The sequence below is a fragment of the Asterias rubens genome, chromosome 16 (genome assembly GCF_902459465.1).
Source record: "Asterias rubens chromosome 16, eAstRub1.3, whole genome shotgun sequence".
Lineage (NCBI taxonomy): Eukaryota > Metazoa > Echinodermata > Asteroidea > Forcipulatida > Asteriidae > Asterias > Asterias rubens.
In genome coordinates this window covers 11,599,341-11,613,322 of record NC_047077.1, presented here as the reverse complement: position 1 = coordinate 11,613,322, position 13,982 = coordinate 11,599,341, and the positions used below count along the sequence as shown (strand labels likewise).

Genomic DNA, 13,982 nt, shown 5'->3' with positions numbered 1-13,982 from the left:
TATGGTCTGAAATATCAAGACAAGTCATGCCAATAAATTGACAAAAGTCATGTCAGACTGGTCGCTGTAAAACTTGTTTTGCCGAGCATGAAATTCTCCCTACTTTTGGGCCTCAGAAAAACATCAACAATTTTTGGGGTAGTACGTATGAAAATCTACAAAAGAATATGTACATTCAGACAAGCCCTTGTAGTTTTAAATAAACATGTCCCTTCTTTGATCCCAAAGGGCCAAGAATCATGCATGTGTTGTACTGTATATTTAAATGCTAGTTAGTTAATTTTTTACTGAGGTTAATTTGGCAAAAACTGCTGCTTAAAACAGCTGTTTGGAAGGTAAAGGGAACCTTTTGACTTTAGGAATTATGCTTTCCACAGTGATTTGAAATATAACATAACACGATTCGATTGAAAACATCTATTCATGTTAGGGTTTTCTCTTAGAAGTAAAGTTAAAAAAACTTGGGTTTGTCAACTCAATTTTTATTTGTTGTTTTTTATTTTTTATTATAAATACATTTTTAGGGTTAAAAGCTCCTGAAAAACACCAACAATTGTTTTTTTAAGTAACATTTATGTTGGCAAAGTAGATGAATGTACAAAAACAAACCCTTTTTGGATGTCCCATCTAAGAACATAAATATGAACTCTTCAAAAGTAGTAATAAATCAATAAAAAAACAGAACATCCAATTTGTTTGTTTTCCTTTTTTTCTCTCCAAGTTTACATCAACGAATTGAACCCTTTCTTTTTTGCTTTGCATATTTTCGCTTTAAAATTATTTATTGCTTCATAAAGAAAGTTTGCTTTAATGCAAATGCCATATTTGATAACTTATTTTGCTTCAGCACAATAAGAGTATAATGAAACTTTGTTTTGTATGCCATAAAAAAAAATACTTGAAAATACGTGCGAATGTCGAGAAATGTGCTGTGTTTTAAAACTAAATGTCCACTTAAAATCTACATAGTACAAATAAACAATTGTAAAAGATGTTTGAGCTTATATAAGCACATGGAAGAGGTTAAAAATAAATACAAACATTTAGAACAGTTTGGTTCTGTCCAATTATGTTTGTGTTCTTCACTCTGTACTTGTCAAAGCAGAAGTTTAATGACCATCACTTTGCCAATTGTTACCAAAAGAACATTTTATTGTGAATGTCTTCTCAGTCTATAGCTCTTTTTTTTTTCTTAAGAAATTTGTGGCATGCAGACAAAAAGGACGACTGGAGTCTGTGATTTTTTTTTTTTTTTTTGTAATTTAAAATATAAAATCAAAACTAAAATCCAGGGGAGTCATTGGAATTCTAAAAACTAACAATTTTTACCTTCAAATAAATTTGATTAATTCACCCATTACAGACCTGAGTGAAATTTTTTGTTTTCCGGAAAGAGAGTTGACCTTTGATAACGTTGACCCTTGGGGATTAAGTGGAATTTTAAAAACTAACCATTTTTGCCTTCAAATAAATTTGATCATTTCCCCCATTACAGACCTGAGAAGGTTTTGTATTGACATCATAGACCTTTTCGCAAATACCGGGGCGCGCGCGTAAAGCTTGGAATTAGGTGCATTGTGGTCTTGCTGGTATCCAAATTTGATCCATATATATCCCACAATGCACCTCATTCAAAACAGTCTGCGCTTGCGCATTGGTATTTGCGATAAGGTCTATTGACTAATAATGCACACATTGTATGGGATGTGTATAGGTAGTTGTGTACACCAGTGATAACTCATCAACAATATAACAACTTTCTTAAAGGATTTGGGTACTTTTGGTGGCGCAAAACACAATGTCCACAGAGTTACATTAAACTTACACCATTTGAAGATAATGATAGTAGAAAGCCTACCTTAAAATTGTGCTTGCTGAGGTGCTGTAGTTTATGAGAAATGAGAAGGCGTATCACGAAAAAAAGTTTTTACATGCTAAAATGATTTTATGTGTCACTGAGACAAAAATTATTGTTGTGACTTGTTTTAATACCCATTTCTCCAAAACTACAGCACATCGGCAAGTAATACTTGAAGAAAAACATTTTATCATCATTATCTTCAAACTATGTGAGTCAAATGTAAATCTGTAGACGTTGTCTTTTGTGTCCAACAAAAAGTACCTAGACCCTTAAAAGTGATGTTCGAAGTACTGTCTAAAAGCAAGGGGTTTTGTGTTTTTTTGTTTTTTTAGATTTATAGTCTTGGAAAGTGTTTTATTTTTGGTACAAATAAATGTAGTATGCATGCAACTAAAACTGGAAACAATTTATTTCTCATTTGTCTCGCCTGCAGTCCTTCGCACATGATTTTAGGATGCCACTCAATTACAGATTTGCACCGTAAGTTGTCATCATGAGATCATCGAGCCCAGGGGATTGGTCAATAGAAATTAATCATTTTCACCGAAAATAACAGCAATAAATAAACCATGTAATGATAATTTTATAGGTTTGAAAAACATAAAGACAGAGTTCATTTGATGTTCAGAGTATAAGAAAATGCATTTTACAACATTAACAATGTATTAAAGTTGTGATTTTACCCATGTACACCGATGTGTGTCAGGTTTGTATACTCGGTACTTTCCAGAGGTCTGTGAAAAAAAAATCACATGCATATTACTCAGGTGGGATTCGAACCCACTGCATCTAGAGCAGTGTTTTATACCAACAACAAGACAATGTCATCATGCGATTTCACAGTTACTTTTATCACCATGTTGTCCATTATTAACCCTCCTACTATGGTACTTACACCATCCAACACCATTTACAAACTTCATTGGTCATGTAAGGTTGTGTACAGTTTTATAGCCACAGTGGGTGCTGCCAGGCGGGCCTGCCCAGAACCAACAAATTTCGCTCATCACTTTAAACAAAATACACTGTGCTGCCCAGCAAAGATTTCCCCCAGATTGCACTTTTAGCAATGATGGCCCCCATATATAAATATGGATAATTTTGTTGAAACGGTTGCCCTTGGTTGGCTTAATTGGATTTAGAGCCCACTACTAAAACTGGTCTAGCTCTAACACTGCCCAAACATGCACAATAAAGTAATGTCTGTCACTAAGATATTAACCCCCAAAAAGCTATACAAAATAAACAAGCTTATCATAAAACAAGTAAACAAACTTATTCATAGCAAAACAAAAGCCAAACACGCTATCACAAACACATCAACATATTAATTGACAGCAACATTTATTTAAAACAAAAACACACAAATTAATCTTTTCTTTACAGTAGGGCCAATCCCTGGGCTTTTGGTAGATATTTTTGGTGCATGTTCTACGTAGCTTGTTGTGTATACTGTACTAAGTGTTGTGTCAATCTTTTCAAACATCGATTTTAACTCGTTAGTAATGTCTAAGTGTGTTGATCCCTTCACACAAACTGTTATTAATTCCATTTCCCCTAAAACACCCTGACCACCTGGACCCATGTTCATAGAGCTGCTTAAGTACAAAATAAGCTAAGCATAAAACAATTATTCTTACCAGATTTATGTTTCCGGTCAAAATACCATGTCGGCTGATAGACTGCCCTTTTTTGCTCAGCAGAAATTTGTTAAGAAATGTTTTGTGCTTAAGCAATTATGAAACTAGGCCCTAGTCATAGGAAGTAATACCAAGCTAACATTACACTTTGGGCCTTTTTCAAACCAAGGCTTGGGTTGTGGCTGTGGCTTGTGGTTCTGGCTTGAAGGGTACAAGTTTTAAGCCAGAGCCTAAGCGGAGGTTTGGAGAAAGCACTTGTAGTTTTAATTGGCCTGCACCACGCTGTGGTCATCTTTGTCTTGTTCCCTGTTCACACATTGATAGTTTTAATTGTGTAAGAAAGGAACCAGACTATTCCATCTTCCAGCCTCAGTTTAGTTTTGAAACTGAATTGATTTGAAGAAAATCCAAGATGGCCACAGCATGAGAAATGGCTATTCACATGTTGTGATGTTTGTTTTGTTTGTTGAGTAATTAATGTTTTCTTTGTCTCTTTCTGAACCCCTCTTCCAAATCTTGTTCCTTCCCCTAAAACTTGACCCCTGTCTATCCTACTCCAATCTAAACCTTACACTCAAACTACTTAATCTTTTCTGAACAATCTCCAAACATCCCTCTGTACCACCATTCCTGCCTTCCCATCCTTTGTACCCTATTATGGATCATCTATCCCTACTCAATCCCCAAACCTCTTCTCAATGTCTCATACTACACGTTTGCCCATAATCACTTATGTTTATCTCCGACTTCTGTTGTAATTTCCCCCAACCTTTCAATCATCCTTTTTCAACCATTCCATTTTCACAACCACATTCCTTATGTTTTCTGTCATATTTTTTTAAAATTGTATTTATTTGTTTTTCTCATTGGCTATTATTATCTGCTTGCCGGGCTGGATTGGATTTTTATAATTCTCTTTTTTCTTTTTCTTTTTTTAATTGCATCTTAATTTGCTTTATAAATTCAACAACTCATGGCATAACGTTTTTGTTTGGGTCATATTTTAACTCATGTTATCTTTCCGGCCTTTTCTTCCAAACCTCATCCTCATTTCCATGTTCCTCAATCCTTTCATTTTTCCTCATGTCTTGTCACCATCTCCCCTCCCCATCTCACAATCTCACCATCTTCCCCGACTCACCATCTCACCATCTCCCCCACCTCACCATCTTCCCCTTCTCACAATTTTCCCCACCTTAACATCTTCCCGTCTTACCCTTTTTCCCACCTCACCATTTTCCCACCTCATCGTTTTCCCCTTTTCATCATCTCACCATTTTCCCCTCTTCACCACTTAATCATCTCCCCCTTCTCGCCATCTTCCCCTCCCTCTTACCAATCTCTATCTCTCTTTGTCTGTCAGTTGCCTTCCATCTCCCCTTTCCACTATTTCTCCATCTTTCGTTTTGCTTCTTCTTCACCGTGTTTCTTCTTTTCTTCTCTCCCCTCAATCCTTTCCTTTCCTCCACCTCTAGGCTCTTCGAGGAGACCGCTCAAAATTCAAAATTTCGACAGGTATAACAAAAAAATATCAGTTTTTACTGAACGTTTGCCATGAGTTTGCTCTCTCTTTCTCTCTGTTGTTAAGTTTTAAAGTTAAAGTTGTCTTTAAGCTGCACAAAAATGGTGTCACTCCTAAACTGGGTGGTGTGATTATGCCTGAAATGGTTAATGCTTACCATCAAATTTCTGCTTTAAGCCTGGTTCTTACTTCCTGCGGATGCGAATCGAGTTTTGATGCCCTGTTTGCGCTGCGAATTTTTGCTCAACTGTTTCAAAGTGCTCATTGCAAGTTTGTTACATCAAAATTCGCTTTGCATTCGCAGACAGTATGAAGCAGGCTTTACCTTCCTTCTTCCTATGAACTGTTGCTTTATATTCCTCTTTGCTTGTTTTCATGTTGCATTGCTTTCTCTTTTCATAGCTTTATGATACTTTATCGCACAGTGTCAATACGTTTGAATTTTAACTTGTTTGCATGGTGCTGTGGTTTTATATATCATTGTTGGGTCACAGATCCATTCCCATCGCATCGGTTTATAGTCGATGGTCGCGCGATGGAAATCTTGACGCGCGATCCTAAAAAAACATAGTTTATAGTCATCGCTGAAAACTGTTTTTATTTTATTTCATAAGAGGCTGAGATAGGACTTGATGTATTCACATCCATTCAAAGTATGCCTTGAAACCTTTGAAATGTAAAAAGAAAAACACCTAAATTTACCCTGAAATTATCTAATATAAGAAACAAACATTCTTGAGTTGGGCTGATTTGCCATGGAAGGACTGAGAAGCACAGGAACGAATAAACCTATAAGCCTTTTTGAAGTATGGCAGACACTATATATGAGTGCACTGTTTGGTTTGGGTGTATACAGACAAATTTGACCACACCCAACAGTGTTGTATGAATGTGTTCTCCATATCTCAAAATGGCTTATTGCATAGGCTGCCTTCACCGAGGACACACACAACTCTCAGCCAACGAGAGTTTTGTTTTTGCTTCGAACTCAGTGAGGGCGATGTTTGTGCTAAAGGTGACATTACCTTCTCACAAATACTCGGTCTGCGCTCGTAAGGCATGGAATGAGGTGAATTGAGGATCAAGTTTGATTACTAGCTAGATCAGCATGCACCTCATTTAACAGTTGGCGCGTGCGCAATGGTCTCTGCAAGTGTTCCTAGTGCATGCTAACTATAAGGTTACCTTATTAAAGAATTGACACGTCAACCAATACTTGTGCCTTATTGATCATACCCGCTGTCGTGGTGCAGCCATTTTGTTTGTCTGGATTATTACAAATTTAAGATCATTTTCAAAACCATGGCTTGGGCCTTAGCTCTGGCTTAAGCTTTGGCTTTAGCTTAAGCTGCATCTAGCTGGTAAATGTCCAAAATTGGACAAGGTTTTTAAAGTTCTTGATGAAGCCGGACTTTTTTAAGCGGAATTTTAAGCTTTGAAAAGTTAAGTCGGGCACTCTTATTCCACAGAATATCTGCTATTATTTTGAAAAAGGTTGCTGAAGAAAGGAATCTTGCCAATCCAGTGAATTACAAGTAAATTTATTTCAAAACATAGTTTCAGAGTGAAAACTTCAGAGTAATGCAGAGGTTATTTGGTCCGAAGACAATCTATGGCTTCTACTGTGTATATACAGTGCTACTGAATCTGCTTATCTTTACTTGCATGTTGCTTTAACTGTACTTTAACCATCTGTTGCCCGCCAAACTGTCTTCTCATCCAGCATGCTCCATCTCTACATGTCTGTATCTCATTAAATCAGAATTGTGACCACATCTCAGATATTGATCTCAAGTCCTTAACTTGTTTCATAATTCAAATAAAAATAACACACTTTTTGAAAAAGCTTCAAATCTAGAACAAACTTGTGTTGCTTTACTGTCTCAAACACATTGACAAAAATCCATGCTATGGAACGACCTTATGAGTTGAAGTTACATCTTGAGATCTGGTCACAATGTGAAACAAATCAAAAAGCCAATAATTAAATTTTTACTAAAATCATTTTTTGATGTAATTTTTTGTTTTCACAGTCACCTCTGGAAAAAATGGCAGCGGAAACGAAAGCGAAACCGAAAAAAGTCACACAAACGGACTGCCAACCCCAACAGTGACTGACCAATCATCAAATGCCCCTCCAACTGCCCAAGTTGAATCAAAATCCGATGTTACCTTAGTCCCATTCCCAGGTCAAACAATCATGACCTTTGACCCCAGTGGTAGCATGAACCCTGACCTGACTATGACCTCTTCTAAAGAGGAACACTCAATGACCCTAGGAACAACAGAATTTTCATCTGAAGATGGCACCATAGAAAGCTATACTCTCGGGAATGCAATCCCAATGCCAACAATCACGTCGTCGACGGCTGAACCTTGGAACCTATACCCGGAAGAAAAAGGAACTAGAACTGAAACGATTGTTAACGAGGAAGGTTCTGGTAGAGCTGATGAACTACTCACACCTGAAACAACTCTACACTCTGAGGAAGTAAAAGTATCAAGAACTGAAATAATTGTTAAGGAGGAAGGTTCTGGTAGTGCTGAAGATCCAGATGGTTTAGTCACACCTGAAACATCTCAACGTTCTGAGGAACAATTCGCTGATGGTTCGGGAAGCTTGATTACCGACAGTCCACACAACAAAGTAGCTTCTAGAACAACTCACAAACTGCCTGTTGGCAAATTTTTGAAGGATGGATCCGGATATTCACAAGAAAATAAGCCAGACTCTGAGATGCAGTACTCAAGGAGTTTCTTGATAACGCCAACAACAACAACAGGTGAAGGAGCAGCAGATGAGATGGTACAGCCTCAAGGAGACGAGCCAAGACAAGATTCAGTAAAACTAGAGGAGCAGAGGATGGTGTTTCCATTGGGGAATTCTAATAGTGATGACCTTATTCCTCTAGCAACACTGGCTCTAGAAGAACCTCAACAGCCCGAAGACCACACCCCCCTTCAGACCGACCACACCTCTGTGGACTTATCCATCTTCACAAGAGATGACCAGCCTGCTTCAGGTGATGATGAACTAGTTACAAATCACCCTTCTTCGACAGTTTTGTTCCAAACAGAAATAAGTGACCAACCTTTCGAACTGAACCCAAGCACTCTAAGGCTTCCTGAAAACACAGATGGATTAGAAAAGTCCGGTGACCACTTCATCACTCGTTATGAATCTCAAACTATCCTACATTCCTCAATCTCCAGTCTGCCTTCGTTAACAGACTACAGAAAAATGGACTTGGAAACAACTGCTGCTCCAAAGACTTCCACCAACATCATCAGCAAATCTTTGTTGCCAAAAGCAGCGATGAAGACACATATCCAGCTCAAGAGTCCTCCATCTGAAAGTGATGTTTCCATGGCAACATCAACATCCGCAAACACCATTGGTGGATCTCCGTTGCCAATAGCAACGATAAAGACACCTGTCCAGCTCGGGAACTCTCCATCTCAAACTGATGTTTCCATTGAAACTTCATCAGATGTCGGATCTGGTGAATCGCAGAGCTTAGTGTCTCAAGTACAGACCAAGTCTGTCCTCGTTACTGATCTTATTCCAGGTACATCCGTCATTAAAGAACAAGAAGTATCTGGACTTCACTCTACAGAGACCCAACGTTCTGTAGACCTCAATCAGATCTTACAAGAGTTCAGGAGTGGTTTACTTGTAGATTCTTTTAAAAGGCAACGACGTTTTCCACGAAATGTTGATGCAACGACAGCCAATCCTGTTCACAAGAAAGTATTAGCGACCCCGTTCTCTGTTAGTCCTGCATCATTCTCCACGCCGAGCAGTAAACCTCGCTATTCCCACTACAGTCGTCCAAAGCCTCTTCCCCATAATGCTCAGCCCACTCGGATACTTCGCAATGAGGAGAAAGATGCAGGGTTCTTAACCACTTCGAAGCAGCGACAGTCGTTTATTGAAGTTTTAGAGGAGCATGACAGTCAACAGGAGGTGGAGTTATTGCAGGGCAAGTGGCGTCCCTTGAATTTCCTAACTTCTGACGGGAAAAAGGATGGGTTGGGAGAAAAAGGAAGTCAAGGCACGAAGCTGGTGGAAATATTAGAGGAACATTGATAATGCTGTTAAGGCTTAGTTCTTTGGCCACTTGTTTTATTTTACTCTGACATGGATCCTTGTTGTTTGAATTTTTTCCTCAGAATAAACCCAGAAACTTGTCAACAAAAACCCAGAAAATTCTCTATAGAAAAAACCTTCTACACAACATGGACCACTTTATGTAGGCACAACCTTGGTCGCCGTGACTTGACATTTCCTCATTTGGACAAAGGGCGGGGAATGGTCATTTTGGAAATGACTCTGCGAAGCATCCTATAGTTATCCATATAGGAATCCTATATTAAATTTTGGAGCTTCAGTATACTTTGCAAGATTAAGGATGACACACAGGCCATGGCCTCTGTTGCCCCTGGCCTTGGTGCCCCATCAAAAGTTTCCCATTGATCTAAAGATTTTCCCATTGATCTAAAGATTTTCCAATGGAAGTACCCTATGAAAAATGAAAATGGCCTTGCCCTTTCAAAGAAGAAAATCTAGGCCTGACATGTAATGCGTGTTGTTCCACCAATCAAAAGACAAGGATCTGTGTGCGCAGCATATACATTTTATTTATTGCACTGTGAGCACATCATATCAATTATAGAAAAGTGCGTAATGATTTCGCAAAGGTTTTTTACTAGTATCAGCTTTTAATAAACATGACTGTCAAATGTTGGGTGCTTTCTTTTTAAGTGAGAATGATAAACTCGCTTTGAATTCAAATAGGGTAATCCCCCCTTTTTTACTCCTAGTTTTAATTCAAATTATTTCATTAATTCTACACAAAAGCAGCCATGGAGCTCAAGTGATTGAAGGATAAATCAAAGTTTCAGGAATAAACAACTTCACAGAACAAATTGTAAACTTGATCATGTAATGTTAAAAACGCACAAATTAGTATGTAATGCTTGTTTGATATGAACTAATAATTTTGAATATAAAGCTTGCTCATTAATAGAATGTAGCGCTATGAAGGCAATTGAACATTTTAATGATAACAAATATTCACACAAATGTAATAACTTCAGTTAAATTTGTGTAATTGAAGAACTACATTTGTTACTTTAAGGGTGGCCTTTAATAGTTACTCAGAATAATCAGTTACCATAAAAATGTACTTGCTAAAGAGCACTGGAGAGCTGTTGATATTATAACATTGTTAGAAAAGACCTCCTTTGAAGTATCATAGTTTTCAAGAAAGAGGAACATTTTCACTAGGAGAATAAAACATTCAAAACACCCTTGTTTTATACATTTGTGGGCTTTCATATGCACAATGAAAGGCTTCAGGCCTGAAGTCTGTTAATGTTTGCGTGAGAAATTACCTCTTTCTCAAAAACTACGTTACTTCAGAGAAAGCCGTTTCTCACAATGTTTTATTCTATCAATGGCTCTCCATTGCTCGTTACCAAGTAAGTTTTTATTCTAATAATTATTATGAGTAATTACCAATAGTGTCCAGTGCCTTTAAGACAGTTGTGTGATTGTGTTTGGAATGTATTGCTTTGATTTTAATTGAGTGTTACCAAAGAATAACATAGTTCCAAAAAGTTCCCAAAAATTACTGCATAAGGGGAACAAAACCATTTTCCTGAAAGTGTAACCCAGATTTGAAGTTTCAAATGAATTAATTTAAAGGATTTGGGTACTTTTTGTAACACAAAGCACAATGTCCACATATTTACATTAAACTTACACCCTTTGAAGATAATGATAGTAGCAAACTTTCCTTAAAATATTAGTTGCTAAGATGCTATAAAGTTTTAGGGAAATGAGAAAAACAATGTCATGAAAATACGTTTTTACAGGCTAAAATAAATTTGGTCTCACGATCACCGAGACGAAAATTATTTCCATGACATTGTTTTACTCATTTCTCAAAAACTACAGCACCTCAGCAAGTAATATTTTCAGGGAAGCTTTCTACTATCATTATCTTCAAACTGTGTAAGTGTAATGTAAATCTGTGGACATTGTGGGTTTTTTCCCTACAAAAAGTGTCCAGACCCTTTGAAGAGGACATTTCACAAAGGTATATTTTGTTTTTGTTTTTTGGATAGTTGGGAGGTAACTTAATGAATTAACACACCTTTAGTGTAAGGGTAAAACCAAAAATTAATATCTTATTAATGTATAAATAAATAAGTAGGCTTTTGTTTTTCCATTTTCCGGTTCCAATGGTGCATCATTTTTTTTGTTTAAATAAAATGTAAGACAATTTTATGGCTGTATTTTGTATAAAAATGTTTTGTAAAAATGTCAAGGGCTTATAGACTGCACGACTTTCTTGCCTTGAACTATCTTACTCAAAACTAGGGAGTTTAGAATTAAGCACTTATTTATCTGTTAGGCCAAGTATAAAAATGCTTCCTTTTTTTTCTTTTGCGAAAACAAAATTTGCGAAAGAAAAGAGAAGAAAAAATGTATTGTAACGGTCTCGGCCGGTTGTCTTTAAAATCGTGTTTGGCGACCATTTAAAAAAAGAAATTCCTTTTTTCAAAAGGTCAGACGCTAAACATGTTTTTTGGGCCTTATGTTTAAGTTATTCAGGCTTAGTAGTAATTTTTAAATTGAAAAGCTTGCTTTAGGTTTTAAATGTAGCTACTGAAATTAAAGTGTCAATACATTCTGGAACAAAACTGTGTGTTTAAAAAAAAAGTGAGGCTGCATCTTAAGTTAAAATTATACGTAAACTGTTTTATTTAAGTTTATTTTAAGAGTCTTTTTTTTCCCGGCTTTTTTGTTAGTGCATTAACATCGTTTACAGTAATAATGAACTGTTAAAGGCAGTGGACACTATTGGTAGTTTCTCAAAAAAATTATTAGCATTAAACCTTTCCTGTTAACGAGTAATGGGGAGAGGTTGATAATATAAGAAATTGTGAGAAACAGCTCCCTCTGAAGTGACGTAGTTTTCAAGAAAGAAGTAATTTTCCAGGAATTTTATTTTGAGCCCTCGGATTTAGAACTTGAGGTCTCGAAATCAAGCATCTGAAAGCACACAACTTCATGTGACAAATTTGTTCTTCTTCCATTATTATCTCGCACTTTTGACGACCAATTGAGCTCAAGCTTGCACAGGTTTGTTGTTTTATCCATATGTTGAGATACACCAAGTGAGAAGACTGGTCTTTGATAATTACCAATAGTGTCCAGGGTCTTTAATATTAATAGAAAAATCAGTAGTGATGGTTGATGGTCATTATTAACCCAGGCTAGGAATTCCATCTTTGAGAGGGCAAGCCCATTTTCATCTTGCAAAGAGCACTTGCTTTGGTAAGATGTAGAACAAAGAGCCTAAAGGCCTGGTCCCCCAGCAGCAATAATGAAAACGATAACAACAACGACGCAAAGAGAACGCATTCCATTGGTTGAATGAGCGTGTGCGTATTCGGCGTGGAGCAATTCAACCAATACAATGTGTTCTCTTTGCATGGTGATCGTTAGTATTTCGTTATCGCTGCAGTGTGACTCGGCCTTTACCAATAGCTTAATTCCATGATAAATTTGCATGTGAATTTTTTTCTTGTTGCATCTTACCAAGAGTGGATTTAGCCTTGTTTGAGTCAAATTTGCATAAACAAATATTTTTTTAAGTCCAATGGGCACTATTCAGTTTTAATTTATTTCATTATTCTCGTGCATTTTTTCATGACAAATCACCTCGAAATTTTCACAGGTTTGTTATTTTATGCATATGGTCTTTAACAATTATCAAAGGTGTCCAGTGCCTTCAAGTACCAAATGCCCAAAACAGCTAAAGTAGCAGGTACCAAATGGTCATAGCAGCTAAATTAGCAGGTACCAAATGGCCATAGCAGCTAAAGTAGCAAGTACCAAATGCCCAAAGCAGCTAAAGTAGCAGGTACCAAATGCACATAGCAGTTAAAGTATCGTGAACCAAATGGCCATAGCAGCTAAAGTAGCAAGTACCAAATGCCCAAAGCAGCTAAAGTAGCAGGTACCAAATGCACATAGCAGTTAAAGTATCGTGTACCAAATGCCCAAAGCAGCTAAAGTAGCATCGACCAAATGCACATAGAAGTTAAAGTATCATGTACCAAATGGCCATAGCAGCTAAAGTAGCATGTACCAAAAAAGTAGCATGTACCAAAAAAGTAGCATGTACAGGCACGTAATCTTCCTACTTTTTTCCCAAGCACCAAATACCATGCCTGCATGTAACAAATGCCCACAGCAGCTAAAGTACACGCGCGACCTTGGCAATGAAAGAGTTAAGCCCAAACAATTGGGAGAAAAGGAAATAGAATGAATGAGGCTACACTCTAGCCCAGCTTTGTATGTAAGGGATTTTATTTCTTATTTTAACTGCACAAATAATATTTTATTATAAAATAGCCATTTTAAATAACTGGAAAAAAACAAAAACAACACTGAACTGTAATTGTATGTGGTTGAAAGATTCAACATTAGTTTGTGTCAACAAAAAATAGTGTCAACAAAAATAACTTATATCTTGTATGTTTAATTAAGTATTATTAATTTGTAGGCACGTTGTTCTTTATACAAGTAATCTTAACTAATGAATTTTAAATAATAACTAAAGCAAGCAATACAATGTTTTGTCATGTTCTGTGTTCATCATTATTGCTACGTTAATACATAACTAAGATTGAATATGTGGCGAGCATAGCTTTAAAGCAAATGAGGGTTCATTTCCACAAAGCACTCTGATTAATCTGAAGATGAGTTGTCAATTTCACCATCAAAATGACATTTTCAGAGTACAGAAATTCAAAACAAATGTCATAAAAACAGAACAAAAGAGTAACAAGAGGCCAAGATAGGCAGGCTATATTCAAAACCATAAATTGAAACTGAAAAAGCGCACCTCAATTAACCCAGAATTTATCTTGCATAAAAATC

The 13,982-nt window shown here is 36.8% G+C and overlaps 1 protein-coding gene across 5 annotated transcripts in view; it reads left to right on the top strand.

The window, feature by feature from the left end:
* LOC117300625 (extracellular sulfatase Sulf-1-like) overlaps window positions 1–7,221 on the top strand; it is a 66,841-nt gene extending 59,620 nt beyond the window's left edge. For 3 of the 5 annotated variants that reach the window (XM_033784303.1, XM_033784304.1, XM_033784305.1), the window contains 2 exons: window positions 4,977–5,016; window positions 7,057–7,221. In XM_033784303.1, coding sequence (XP_033640194.1) covers window positions 4,977–5,016; window positions 7,057–7,141 — 125 coding nt within the window. In that variant the 3' untranslated portion in view covers window positions 7,142–7,221. Of the gene's footprint in view, window positions 1–2,294; window positions 2,342–4,976; window positions 5,017–7,056 lie in introns of all 5 variants that reach the window. The other 2 variants (XR_004520189.1, XM_033784306.1) reach the window with 2 other exon arrangements.
* Window positions 7,222–13,982: the final 6,761 nt, after the last annotated feature.